The sequence below is a fragment of the Carassius carassius genome, chromosome 29 (genome assembly GCF_963082965.1).
Source record: "Carassius carassius chromosome 29, fCarCar2.1, whole genome shotgun sequence".
Lineage (NCBI taxonomy): Eukaryota > Metazoa > Chordata > Actinopteri > Cypriniformes > Cyprinidae > Carassius > Carassius carassius.
The window spans coordinates 4336424-4351082 of NC_081783.1; the positions used below are offsets into that span (position 1 = coordinate 4336424).

Consider the following 14659-nt stretch of genomic DNA (forward strand, 5'->3'; position numbering starts at 1 on the left):
GAGGACACAAGCAGGACAATTTCCTGTTCGGTCGCTTTGGTAATGAACTCAGCGTTAACAGAGCTTCCTGGTTGGCTCGCCGTGGTGTTCAGATTAAAAACTTCTATTTTGATAAGTGTGTTTTTCCTTGTTTCTGTCTCATCCTGATGTTATTTATTTTTTCTGGTGAGAAGCTGCATACTTGCGTAGGTTAATGTCTTAGTTCAAGATGTCTATGACCTGGAGCATGCTAGAAGTCTAGGTATTTTCTTTTGAATGTAGAAGGCAGATGAGACAATGCTTAGATAAATGACTGACAACACAAACACTGCTCTAGGTCACATTTCTCCTCATGAATACATTAGCTTTTGCACAAGCCATTAAAAATTCTCACATCTTCCCTCACAATTTAATCCATTTAGATCTTACTGAGCCTTTTGCATCTCACACTAATATTGCTGTAGGACCTGTTACTTGCTGTTCAGTTAATGCCCTCCCCTAAAATATATGCCCACGAGAGGCTTCCAAATGAATGTTTGCAGTGGAACAGAATGAATGTATTCAATTAATTGCCAGGGTGCTTGTGATGGTAATTGCGAATAATGAATCTATATCAATGTCACCAGAAGAAGTAGAGTTTAATTCTATATTGAGGAGGGGCTGAAAATCAATGCATGGTACTCATTTAATTACGTGTGTCTGAGCTAAGCTCCAAAAGCCCATGCACGGCTTTAGTAGAGATGCTGCTGTTTAGATCTGATTAATGATCAATAGGATGTTTACTGCCCTTATTTGCAACTGAATCAATGGGGATTACTTCTGATGCACAAAGGAAACTCTAGAAGTGATATAAGTAATGAACAAGCTTGTTAGAGAGATTTCCGGCATCCTCTTCACATGCTACAAGTGGAACCTTGCAAAATGCTTTTATCAGAGAGCAACCTCGGATGTCCTTGTGGATGTGTTGGAGCAGATCATTATATCGCTGAGATGGATGGAGAACAAGACCTCTGTGTTTTTTACAGTTATTAGATTCTCCATAATGGGTTATTCAAAAAAAGATGATATATTAAGTATCAGGGCTATGTGCTTGTTATATCGTGCTGTATCAAATACTGTTGCGGGTCCAAACCTCTAGTCCATTTCAAGTGAAAATGTTATCTCAGCAGCCATTATATTGAGCAATATCCATTTATAGCACACCTTTAAACTAAGCTTTGGCATGTCTACAATCTTTAGATGCACAGTAATATTTTAATGATTTAGAAAAGATGGATCACTGTCTGGCCAGCTGAGAGTTTTATATGGAGATAAAGGTTATATATGGTGACCATACATCCTCTTTTTCCCCAACATGTCCTGACTGGGATTTCTAAATTTCCTAAAATGTCTGTTTTTTTTTTTCTGTTGACATGATCTCTAAAGTCCTTACACATTTTATGTAAATGTATTTGCATTGCTTTGACTTCTTCCTACCTTTACACACCAGATAATTAAGCCAATTTAGAATTCCTGACCAGGACATGACTGGGAAAAACCCTGGCTAACATAGCATTTCCCAGTCATGTGCAGTTTTTCAGTCGCACCACAGCACATTGTAAGTGTCTTTAATCACTGTTTGTAGTTTGGATGGGAATTGGCCCTGGACACTGTGAATTGTAGTCAGACTTAGTCATGAATTACTCACCCTCAGGTCATTCCAAACCCATAAGAACTTGAACTAAACATTGTGTTCGTTGAACAAAGATGAAGATATTTTTGATAAAATCCGAGCGCTTTCTGACCCTGCATAGACCGCAACGTAACGGACACATTCAAGGCAGAAAGGTAGTAATAAGGATATTATTAAAATAGTCCATGTGACATCAGTGGTTCAACCATAATGTTATGAAGCTATGAGAATACTTTTTGAATCATGATACTCTCGTTAACATGCATCGAGGACTGACACAGAAGAGAAGAAATTGTTGAGTAAATTCATTATTTTTGTTTTCCTTGCGCACAAAAGGTGTTCTGGTAGCTTCATAACATCACGGTTGAACCACTGATGTCACATGGACTAGTTTAACAATGTCCCTACTACCTTTCTGAGCCTTGAAATGGTCAGTTGCGTTGCTGTCTATGCAAGGTCAGAAAGCTCTCGAATTTCATCAAAAATATCTTAATTTGTTTCACCTTGGTTTGAAGGTTTGGAACGACATGGGTGAGTAATTAATGACAGAATTGTAATTTTTGGGTGAATTATACCTTTAACAACCGGAATGCTATATTGTGCACATTGAGCAATTATTTATATATTCAAATTAATAACTGATATTTTCATATATATATATATATATATTTTTTTTTTTGTGTTTGTGCATTTTAGTATTTGCAGTTAATGTCTCATTACATTGCAGCACTCAGATTTATAACTAAACAAAATTGCTTAATATTTCAGGAACACTTTCTAGAGGTCATTCAGAATCAGGAGTTCCTCTTGCTGCCCACAACGGAAATTATCAAGCTTTTGGCCAGTGATGACATCAACGTTCCGGATGAAGAAACGATTTTCCAAGCCCTGATGATGTGGGTTCGCTATGATGTGCAGCACCGACAACGGGATCTGGGAGTGTTGCTGGCATATATACGACTTCCCCTTTTACCGCCACAGGTTTGTCAATAGCATTCATATAAGACTCTTGGTCATTTTATTACAATTTAATGCAATCACTGGAAAGTTTCCTGCTCATCTAATTCTTTAACATAGCACTCTTTAGTTCCTTCTTCTGTTGGATGTTAACGCAATGTGGTTTTTTTTTTAGCTTCTTGCTGATTTGGAAAACAATAAGATGTTTTCAGAAGACCTGGAATGCCAGAAGCTCCTGATGGAAGCCATGAAGTACCATCTTTTGCCAGAGCGCCGTCCCATGCTACAGAGCCCAAGAACCAAACCACGGAAATCCACTGTTGGATCGCTCTATGCTGTTGGACAGGGTTCGTACTTTAAAATTGAAGTTTTTGGTTTTCAAGGAGATAGCACTTATCAAACAATATCTTTATTACATTTCAAATTCTAGAAAAGGTAAATAGATAAATAAAAACTTTGTGCTGATACAATTTTTAAATTTAGCTGATGATAAATTGTCTAAAATTAATTATGCTGCTTAATTTCAGTTTTAGGGCTCTGATGATTAATTGTCTTTTTTAGGGCTTTGACATACTTTTTGAATATTTCATTCACTAAATAATTGTGATGAATTTTAATAAATTTTGCAGTGTAAGGTTACAGTTACCCCTTTAAATATTAACGTATTCAGTAAATAACTGAAACGATCACAACAAACTGGTCAATCATAGAAAAGGGCATGAATGTATCATAACAGTCCAGAATGCACTTCATTTATAAAAAAAAACAAATCTTATAATTTCCACATTATGTAATCATTATCAGCTTTAACAAGCTCATTGTTTTTCCCTAAAATTAATACAAGTTAGCTGACTGCATGATTTCTGTTATCCTGAACTGTTAATTTCTGAAAATAATATTACTTTGTCACCTCTTAAGTGTAGTGTATTTTCTGTAAACGTGCAATTTAAATAAATGTGAATGAATAAGCTATGACAAAAAAATCTATCAAATTAGATAAGTGTATAATTCAGCAAAATCTTTGGTGTATAGTATTTGGAAACAGTCTAAAGATGTTAATAAAATTAGTATTTGTATTGTTATAAAATACATTGCACAGCGCACACACAGACATTTGAACAATAAGATAGATATGACAGAATAAAAAAATTGACAGTCCCGGCAGAGGGAGGATGAGTTTCCGCCAGCTTTAATTTAATGACGTTCTTGGGGAAAAAAAACACTATTTTCATATACAGTACACATCAAAAGTTTGGAAACATTACTATTTTTAATGTGTTTGAAAGAGGTTTCTTCTGCTCATCAAGCCTGCATTTATTTGATCAAAAATACAGAAAAAAATGTTTGTGATATATTATTACAATTTAAAATAATTGTTTTTAAATGTATTATACTTTAAATTATCATTTATTTCTGTGATGCAAAGCTGAATTTTTAGGATCATTATCACATGATCCTTTAGAAATTATTCTAATATGATGATTCATTATCAAAGTTGGAAACAGTTCTGCTGCTTAATAATTTTTCAGAACATGTGATACTTTTTTAGGATACTTTGATGAATAAAAAAAAGCTATATTTTTTAAATATAAATATTTTGTTATAACAATATACACTACTGGTCAGTAATTTGGGGTCAGTAATTTTTTTTTCTTTTTTTTTTTAAATAAAATCAATACTTTTATTCAGCAAGGATGAGTTAAATTGATAAAAAGTGATAGTAAAGAAAATATATTATTAGAATTTTTTTTTATTTTGAATAAATGCAGTTCTTTTTAACCTTTTATTCATCAAATATATTAGACAGCAGAACTGTTTCCAACACTCATAATAAATCAGAATATGAGAATGATTTCTAAAGGATCATGTGATAGACTGGATGTTACATGTGACACTGAAGGCTGGAGTAATGATGCTGAAAATTCAGCTTTGCATCACAGGAATAAATTTTTTTTTTTAAAGTATATTAAAATAGAAAACTATTATTTTAAGTTGTAATAATATTTCACAATATTACAGTTTTTTCTGTATCTTTGATCAAATAAATGCAGGCTTGATGAGCAGAAGAAACTTCTTTCAAAAACATTAAAAATAGTAATGTTTCCAAACTTTTGGTCTGTACTGTATATTGTTTTTAACTTTTAAAGTACCTTTTCATAAAGGCTGTTTTCAAGGGGTTTTTCAGGACTTAAATAAGTCAGATTGAAATTCTTAAAGCACCTTTTACAAGCCCTGGTTGGAAGTATGGACGCCTTAAAGGTGGACCATTATTTCTAATACTTTTCTTATAGCAGTACCTCTTTCTGCCATAAAACAGACATTTTGTACAGTAAAATTGCTATTAGCATAGCAGCATGCAACTGTTTAACTAACAATAACTCAAGAGTCTTTGTCTACTCTAAGGTTCTACAACAATAGAGAAATATGACCTTCGCACAAACAGATGGATCCAAGTTGGTAGCATGAATGGGCGAAGACTTCAGTTCGGCGTGGCAGTGATCGATAACAAGCTCTATGTGGTTGGAGGAAGGGATGGACTCAAGACCTCTAACATGGTGGAGTGCTACAACCCAGTCACTAAAGTGTGGTCCACCATGCCACCAATGTCAACCCACAGACACGGATTAGGTGTGTTTTATGAATGCTTCAGATATTTGTGTAATCTTATTACACAGCTTGTGTGAATAATTGTTACATAGTAATGTTTAGTAATTAAATTTGCTTCATTCTGTGTCACTGCATAAATGTGACAAATATGGTATAAATGTACTAAATAAACAACATCAGCACATAACTTTGAAAGTCTAATTAGTCACAAACAAAAATGACAGTTAACATATCAGTCATTTATAAACATTCAAAAATAAAAACAAATTCAAAATTAGCTCGATCGAACTTTTATAATGTCCATATTTCATATATTTTACATTTATTTTAATGAATACTTTAAGCATTAGGTTTGTTAATGTTATTAAAGATATATTTTATAAGGCTTTGTCCTTTAATATTAAATATATGTTCACTTATTAGCGGAAAGAAATACATTGCTAATTAGCTGGTCAAGAAGAAGAAATGCTACTATTATGAGGGCATAGTTTATGAATGAATATTTATTTGGCTAATTGGCTTTACTGTCTAGGTTACCAAGTCATGTCTGCACGACTCAATTAATATTCACACCCAAAACGGTTTTGGTTTCATTGAAATTCACATGGCGTGTCTTGGTTCAACAAAAGGTAGACAGAGTAGAATGGAACAGATCACAGACATGCGTTTTGAAATATTTTGACCCTTGCCACGCTTAGAGACGGTTCACGGTGCAAGATGCTGAAAAGCAGCTGAACGCGAATAAACAGAAAGACGCATCTGCAGATTATAGCCCGAGGAAATTTAAGAACGTGTCTCGTCAACTGAGTTTATCAAAAGCAGTCAATCACAGTCTGAAACCTAATTAGTGTATAAAGTTTGGTGCATTAGGGAGAAATGTTATTTTGTGCCTTACTTTAATGCGAAAACATTGACAATAATATATATTTATAACATGACTTGATATTTGTTACATTTCACATCAAAGCTCCAAAGCTTGTAAAAAAAAGTTTTAAATCAAGTCAGTACTGTATTATTGTAGCTTGAGTCACAAAGCTTGTGATCTCTGACAGAAAATGTATTTTTTTTCTTTCAAAATCATGAAAATTTTACATGAAAAACAAATGCCGTTATAATATTTTTAAAATGCCAACACCTCAAGTCTGGTTTAGTGACTGGATGCTTTTAAAATACTAATGCATAAGACTTGCATAAGAGATTTTGAAACCTTCTTTTTTTGTCTTGAATCAGTGTTTTAGAGGGCATATTAAACTGGCCAAGGCACACGATTTCAGCAGATGTCATGTCATATTTTGTAGAATGCTGGTAACCAAGCAGTTGATGGTAGCCATCTGCTTGTTAAGTCTAATGTCACGCATCACCACTTCAAGGTCCAAATGCTCTATCAGTCAGATGCCTTAACAAAGCAACAAACAGTGCTATTGTACACTCACAATGTGGTGAAATGCTACCAATAATTATAATCCTAACCTTTATCTCCATACCTAAATCCCAGATGGAAAGACAATGATTCATCAAAATATTTTTGCCTGGGATGTTGTGACCACTGAGACTTAGTATACACTGTTGGGGTATTAAATGTGTAATATAAATAAACAGGGATGGATGGCTGTTCAGATAGTGTTCTCAAGTGAAATGAGTAGAGGCTTGGACCCGCAAACAGCTTTCCTTACACCACAACATGCGATTTTGATTTGTATGGAAAATGGAAAGTCACAGACTACCTTCAACTGTTTGGTTACCAGAATTCGGCAAAATATCATGTTTTTTGTTCAACAGAGAAAGGAAACTTATATAGGTTTTGGAACAATTTGGACACTTCTCATTTCATGATTTATAAATTACATCTAATAGACTGAAAATTGTCAATTGGTATGTAAAAGATGTTATGATACATGTTTAGTCCACATTTTTGTGCTGTGTTTTCATTGTATTCGCAAAATCTTTACCACCATGTGCCGCCCAACATGTGGTGCTGTTTAGCATGTTTCCCAAAGATGCATTCTGTAAAAAGAAAATTAGTAATAGTGTTGTAATTGTAACTGTGTTGCCTTTCATGACAAAGAGTTTCACTTGTTCCAGTTAATAATGTAGGCACAAAATTACTTAATTCAGTAGAAAATTGAATTTTATTCATTATAAAACAAAGGGAAAACTTGCTGTGCGTCTGTTTTGATGAACACAAAGGCAAACCGTTTGGGGCATAATAGAAATTGTGTGGCTCAAGTGCCTCAAGAAATAACAAATAAAATAAACGGATGGTCAAACATTAAAGCAAGTGTGTATAAATTAACAAAGGCAATCTGGGCTGCACATAAATGTGTATAAAAAATATGGCAGGTAATTTAAGCTCACAGAGAAAATACACTGTACAATAATCCTGTAAAACTGATACTCAAAGGTTGCTCATTGAGGCCTATAAAGTGCACTCTATCACAACCGAAATGTTGGTCAAGAGACGATTTATATATCAGGACCCCAAAAGCGACAGCCAGAGATTTATAACAGAAACACAAAGAGACCCTTACTGTAAAGGGAGCAGCGAGATGCAGCTTGAATACTTAATGCTTACCACAGCATCCTTAGAGTTCCACCAGGAGAATGTCTTTAGACACTGATATCTGCTAAAAAAAGAAAAGCTCTTGAAATTGATTCCATCACATTACCATTTAAAATTTTGACATTTGCCAGTTTCACCACATCACGGAGACGAAGACGGACACTTGCTATTGAATTGTGCATTTGTCTGATGTATGGCATGCAGCGTCAATGGCCGAGGCCAGTCTTAATTTTTGCTTTATTTGTTGAAAAAGGAATCGCTGTGCTGGAGGGGCCCATGTATGCAGTGGGAGGCCATGACGGATGGAGCTATTTGAACACAGTAGAAAGGTGGGACCCCCAGGCGAGGCAGTGGAATTATGTGGCCAGCATGTCCACTCCACGCAGCACCGTCGGAGTCACTGCTCTCAATGGAAAGTAAGGAATTCATTTTCTCTCATTATATTTTGTAGCATTGTTGAGCTACGATAGAATTTGAAAACATTAACATGTATTTATCTTTTATTCATAACGACATACAAAAGAGGAACAAAGCAATTTGTCAGTAAATTGCTGGAAATCGCTCTACAGCCTGAACTCATTTAGTATATGTAAAATATGCAAATTACTCCCTGCCTCCACTCTTATCATAATTGAGTGTAGAAAAAAGAAATGCTGTTCCTTACACTTCAGTATAACTGAAAATCTAGAAGAACTAAAGACTTGCGGTGAAAATAAAGTACATGTCTGTCTGATGTTTTTAATGATTACATATAAAGCTGTTCAGATTCATCAGTTAACACCACTGCTGAGCATTTTCTCCGTAAAACTGCAGTGAACCAAAGAGTCTCGTTTACTACCGTCACAAACATGTACCCATTCCCGTTCATATCTCTATCATTTCATGATTGATAACATAGTCAAGCCAAATGCTAATGATATTACTTACAGTTATGAGCCTGAGGTTATACATCAGCTACATCAGCTTGTAGATGACCCTGTCCTCTTCTTCTTCCGAATCAGTTTCTGGTTCAAACACATATGGCTGAATTCAAAGTGTAAAAAGACTTTTCTATCAGTAGCAGTATGTGCAGTGTGCTGTGGCTGATGGCTTTCCTCCATGGAGTCTCCTCATGATGAGGTCTGAATTAGGTACTGGATCCAATATACAGCGTAACCCTGTACAGCCAGACGGGAGTTAATAGGCTCTGAGACCAAAGACCCTCTGGAGTCTTTTACATGAAGTCACTTGAGTGGCAGGCGAGCTGCTGTTAGCTCTGTCCAAGAAAACGAAGGCTGGGTTTGAATCTAGCTGAACATTGACTGATGACTCATTGGGCTTTTCTGTAACCAGGTCAAAAACAAACCCTTCAAGCTACCTCTAGAGTCCAGTGTCCTACTTCTCCAAGTGATTAATTGATTGGTCTTTTCACCAGGACATATCATAGGTATCTTTTCGAAGTTCTGTAGGACAGGGTTTGTCAGCCTCTTCTGCCCCAGAGACCCCTTGCCAAGGCTTTTAGTAGAATCTGAGGACCCCATAATATAAAAATGCTTGAAATTCTTGGTTTAAATCTCTTTTATTGATTAGCATTATTGTGTTATGCTAAACCCTAGTTTCTCAGTTAACTACCTTTTTTCCTTGGCCATGTCCAAGTGTCTTGACATCGATGCATTCCAGTCCAACAGAGAGAGATTTACTTTAGTTTATGTCTGGGCGATAAATCGATAACAATAATTATAGCGATATCATTTTCATTAATAAAATGATAACTGTTCGATAAAGAAAAGCTGAGCAAGCTGTAGAATTTACTGTAGTAACACTAACTACACCATGGTGTTGTGGCAGAAATGAGGGATATTCATATTGAATTTTATAATATTATTAATATAGACATTAAAGGAGTAATGGAATATAATTCCAGTATTTTTACGATTAAACTGTAGTGTTTGTGCATTTAAATACTACATGCATTTAGACTACTGTTTTGCATACACATACTATAGAAAGCATACTGTATATTGTAGTTAAATTAGTACCATGTATTGAGGTTCTGCATGTATGGTTCTAACTGGTTATCATGATCTAAATGTATGCTAATATGGAAAACCAATGGTTTAAAAAAAACACCTCAAACAGTCTGAATATTTAGATTGCACCATATAAAAATGAGATTGTTAAAAAAAACTTTACATATGTTACTATTTTTGATAGTGAACATAAATGTACATGTGCATCCTAACTCAAGTTACTACTACTGTCGTCTCAAAGCTGCTGTAAAATGTTAATTTAAAAAAATGTGACGTGAATATTGCAGCTTGCACTGCATAATAAAGCATGCCCTTTATGGTGATAATTATCAATATTGTCAGATATGATGCTAATTGTTTTGGCCATATCGCCCAGTCCTACTTTTAATGGTGTTTTCATGCCCTATAAAATCAATCGGATCATAGAAGTTATTTCTTTTGACCACAATCTTTAGAAACACATTTTGGATATTTTTAAGATATTTTATATATATTTCTGCAGTATTTCTTGGACCTCGAGTTTTTCCACAAGTAATTAATTTTTGTTATATTATTCTCTTTTCAGGCAAGACAATTTTTAGTTTTAAACTCAAACAATACAAAAAGAAAAAAGTTTTTTGTGCTATTTTATTATATATTTTATAAATGGAAGTAGTTACCAATTTTACCACCATATTGCAAAATATACAGTAATTGAGTGAAACAGAAACGAACAAGAAAAAATAACTAGAACAGATATTTTATTTATAAATCGTTGACTGGCTTGTGAAATGTGAGTGTTGCATACAGGATCTCAATGCAATTTGCTTAACTGCAGTGTGGCCTTGCACATGTCACAGACGTCAAGCATATCAGAAGACCCAGTTACAACATTAAAGATCCCAACGTAAAATGCCCAAATAAATTGTTCAAAATAAGACCACAAATTAAGAAAATAAATAGAGTACAGTACATTTTGATTTCATGTCTCCTTATAAATAATGCCTCTTAACAAATATGCATGATGCAGGAGGGAAATAATGCTCTATAATTGAATGTAAACTCATTCAGGGCTGGCCAAAGCTAGTTTTCTCAGCAGCCATCCTGGCAATGACCCCTGCCAAAATATTTCTGCCTAAATAATAATGTACTTGTGTATACACAGTATGGAAGTTAAATACGTTTCGAAAAGCTAAAACCTTTATGTCTTTACAGGTTGTTCGCTGTTGGCGGTCGTGATGGAAGCTCCTGTCTGCGATCGATGGAATGTTTTGATCCTCACACCAATAAATGGAGTATGTGTGCACCCATGTCAAAGAGGAGGGGAGGAGTGGGCGTGGCCACATATAACAGTTTCTTGTATGCAGTCGGAGGACATGATGCACCAGCTTCAAACCATTCCTCACGTCTCTCTGATTGTGTGGAGAGGTAAACTGCCACGGCACAGCATCTGGGAAGAAAAATCCTAATCATAACCACAACAACACCCCACAAAAGCAGACTGAGTCTTGACACATAGTTATGGGTGCCAAGTACTAGTAATGTGCATTCTTATTGGCAAATCTGGACACACATTGTTCCAGTGTGAAACTGTTGGCCACAGTAATTCAGTAATCTGGTGTTAGATGCCCCCTGCTGGTGATGATATGAAACACAGCCTAAAGTTTGTAATAATTAAAATTTAAAGCTCACCAAGACCACATCTATTAAAAAATAAATAAATAAATAAAAAATCTCCAAGTAAAAGGTGACCGTCTAGCTGTAAGTACTTGAGGGAAAAGGCTAAATGAATAATAACTGAAATACAAAGAAGAAATAGACATCCTAAGTGATAAACAACAGCCATCAGAACCTTTTTCAGCTCATTACTCTGTTATTACTCTGCACGCTGAAAGCAGAATAGATTTCATTGTGAGGTATGATAATCATAGTCCTTTCAAAGCATTTACAGACTGTCTGCTTTTTAACCTCTCTATGCAATTATCTTGCATTTTATCCAGTGGCTTGTATTAAAAGTGCTAGCACAGATTTATACTGTTTTGTTCTGTCTCTCATACGTTCTGTTCTGAATTAACAGGTATGACCCCAAAACAGACACGTGGACCACAGTGTCCTCTCTGAGCGTCCCCCGGGACGCAGTGGGGGTGTGTCTGCTGGGAGACAGGTTATATGCAGTCGGAGGATATGACGGTCAGACCTACTTAAACAGTGTCGAGTCCTATGATGCACAGAACAATGAATGGACTGAGGTGAGTCCATCTTCAAATCAGGCTGCCTTTAAAGTAGTGCTTCCACATTTTTGGCTCCGAGGGTCTCATTGTCCACAACAATGTTCAAACGCCCCATGGGTTTTCCTGTTGTTTGTGATATGAATTATGGATAAGAAGAATTAGATCTTTTTTTAGATGTTTCTATGCACAATTTCTACCTAATTAAATATATTAGAGCTTGTCATGACTATACATTCATTATAGTGGAGTGTTAAATTAATTTACCATTCCATTCTAGAAATCACACTTTTAAAATTTGGCTTACTTACTATCCTACTACTTCCTACTATTCATGTGTTTACACCGCAATTAAAATGACATAAATAACACTATGAGATTAATGGTCAAATATAATATTTTGAAAACAGAAATGTGAAATGATTAGGAATTTTAAATCTTTTTAACTATGCAACTAAAACCACTAATAGGTGGTGACTCAATACCTTACTCATCATTTGAGTCATTTGATTCATTCAAAAGGACTGATTCATTAAGAAAATTAAGCAAGTGACTAATGCCTTTATGAATGGGTAATTAAATCATGTGCTCAACCAATATTTCCAAACACTAAATTCCATTCAGGAATGCTTATAGGAGTCCCCCAGCCTCCCCTCAGTTCAAACCCTGATTTTAAGTCATCTTGATGCCCTTAGTGGCCCCTGCTTTAAAACCACTGGTTGATTGGTTTCAATCAATCAATCAATAAAAAAAAAAATCAAGAAATCAGGTTACTGTTACAATACTGCTAAATGGGGCCAGTTTTTTTTTTTTTGGAAGATTTTAAAGTGTGAAGCATATAATTTTTATAAAAACACTTCAGCTCAAATAATACACAAGTGTTAATAGAAGAAGTAAAGTTGCTCTGATAATTATTATTATTTTTTAAATGGAATTTAAGGTTTTTGATGTTACGTTGTCATGGCAACAAAAGATAACTCCATGTAACTTTACCCAGGAAAGGTTAGTGAGGTTTGTGAATGTTTGGATGATGTACGTCTGTGAACGGGAAGTGCAAGCATTTCCTGCCATTCATTTGTTTTCCACCGTGTCACAATGGCTTTGAACACCATGAGGTTAACCGCTCTTTCCTTAGCCAGCCTGAGTTACAAACGCTCTATTCAAGTCTAGTTTGCCTCCTGTCTCAACTTCCCATGGCTCTGTCTTGCGCTCTCTTTCATAAGATTACCTGTTCGACTGAGTGTGACTGAGAGAGCTGCGGAGGAGGGAATTTGCTGCGGTTGGACACTGGTCATTAACCCCTGTCTCTTGTTATTCTAGGAGGTCCCTCTAAACATCGGGAGGGCAGGGGCATGTGTGGTGGTGGTGAAACTGCCTTGAAGGCTCAGAGTCTGAACTGTGACCTCAAGAAGAGGCAACACTTGGAATGCTCTTTTCATGTAGTACACAAAGCTCATCAAAGCTATCGTCAACACTGGATTCATCTCAACAGATTTAGACAGCCGTGTGTGCTCAGATATTCAGCACTATTACAGACGGGAATAAAAGGGAAACAAATTATGCTTATAAGATTTTACTTAATTATAGGAGACATTTTATATTAAAAGAGTACTTTTAAAAAAATGTATCCAAACAGAATTTGTGTTACAATTTTTCATTTTAATATTTACATGGTGTTAACCTCATCACATTTTTGACATTATTATATCTTTTAACTATATGAAAATCAAATGTAATTTTTAAATCAGCAGCATACTTGTTTACTTGTGCAGTTTTGTGGGAAATGTATTTTGATCTTAGATAAATGATTTTAAAAGACACTGTGAATACTTCCAGCTATACGCTTGCAACAGAACACTTTGGTTTATGTTTGTGGACACACTCATGCAGTTCTCATCTGAATACATTTTTTTGGTCCGAGACTAGCTTCAGCACGAAATTATTTTAAGAAACTGTCTCTGAAGTAGAAAAAAAGGAGAAAAAAAAGTAATTAGCACGTATCAGTAAGTCATTAATAAATTGGTAACAAGGTTTACAGTAGAAAATATATTATATCATATTGATATTTCACCTTTATGTAAAAGTTTTGTAATTTGTATTGTACATAGTTCCTGGTGCTGTGTAATTTATTCTCATACTGTACTGGCATGCTACTTCTATGTTTGAATGCCATTATTAAATATTTTAAAAAGACCCTGTGAAATCACCTGATGAATTAAGTTTTGTGTTGACAAATTATATGAACCAGAAATTAGGGTGGGATATATCAAAGGGCTCATCCCCTTTATTCATATCAATAGGCTTTAGTTTTGTCTAGAAGTCTGTAACATGTTTTGTTTAAAAACAGAGTTCATGATTCTCCAGTGATTCAGAATAGACAGCCAGAGGAAAATGGCATGTAATTTGCTAGTAGTGTTGACAAAATGTTGATTACTGCAGTCTTTATATATATATATATATATATACAAATTTGAATTAATCATTTTTTTTTTCAATTTGATTGACTGATTCAATGACTTATTCAAAATATTCATGTTCCATTATTAACCACATCAACTCTGGGGACCCACCGGTGGGTCCAATATTGCATATGCCTAATTCTCAAAAAATCAAAATAACAGCTGAAGTGGTTAAATGAATCTCTTGAATGAATGATTCAAGGCTTATT

At 35.0% G+C, this 14659-nt stretch overlaps 1 protein-coding gene across 4 annotated transcripts in view; it reads left to right on the plus strand.

Moving 5' to 3' along the window:
* LOC132109443 (kelch-like protein 4) overlaps window positions 1-14184 on the plus strand; it is a 35738-nt gene extending 21554 nt beyond the window's left edge. For 3 of the 4 annotated variants that reach the window (XM_059515511.1, XM_059515509.1, XM_059515510.1), the window contains 7 exons: window positions 2420-2632; window positions 2784-2955; window positions 5012-5236; window positions 8029-8191; window positions 10979-11191; window positions 11841-12012; window positions 13312-14184. In XM_059515511.1, the coding sequence (XP_059371494.1) occupies window positions 2420-2632; window positions 2784-2955; window positions 5012-5236; window positions 8029-8191; window positions 10979-11191; window positions 11841-12012; window positions 13312-13371 (1218 nt within the window). In that variant the 3' untranslated portion in view covers window positions 13372-14184. Of the gene's footprint in view, window positions 1-2419; window positions 2633-2783; window positions 2956-5011; window positions 5237-8028; window positions 8192-10978; window positions 11192-11840; window positions 12215-13311 lie in introns of those variants that run through there. The other variant, XM_059515508.1, reaches the window with a different exon arrangement.
* The last annotated feature ends 475 nt before the right edge of the window (window positions 14185-14659 follow it).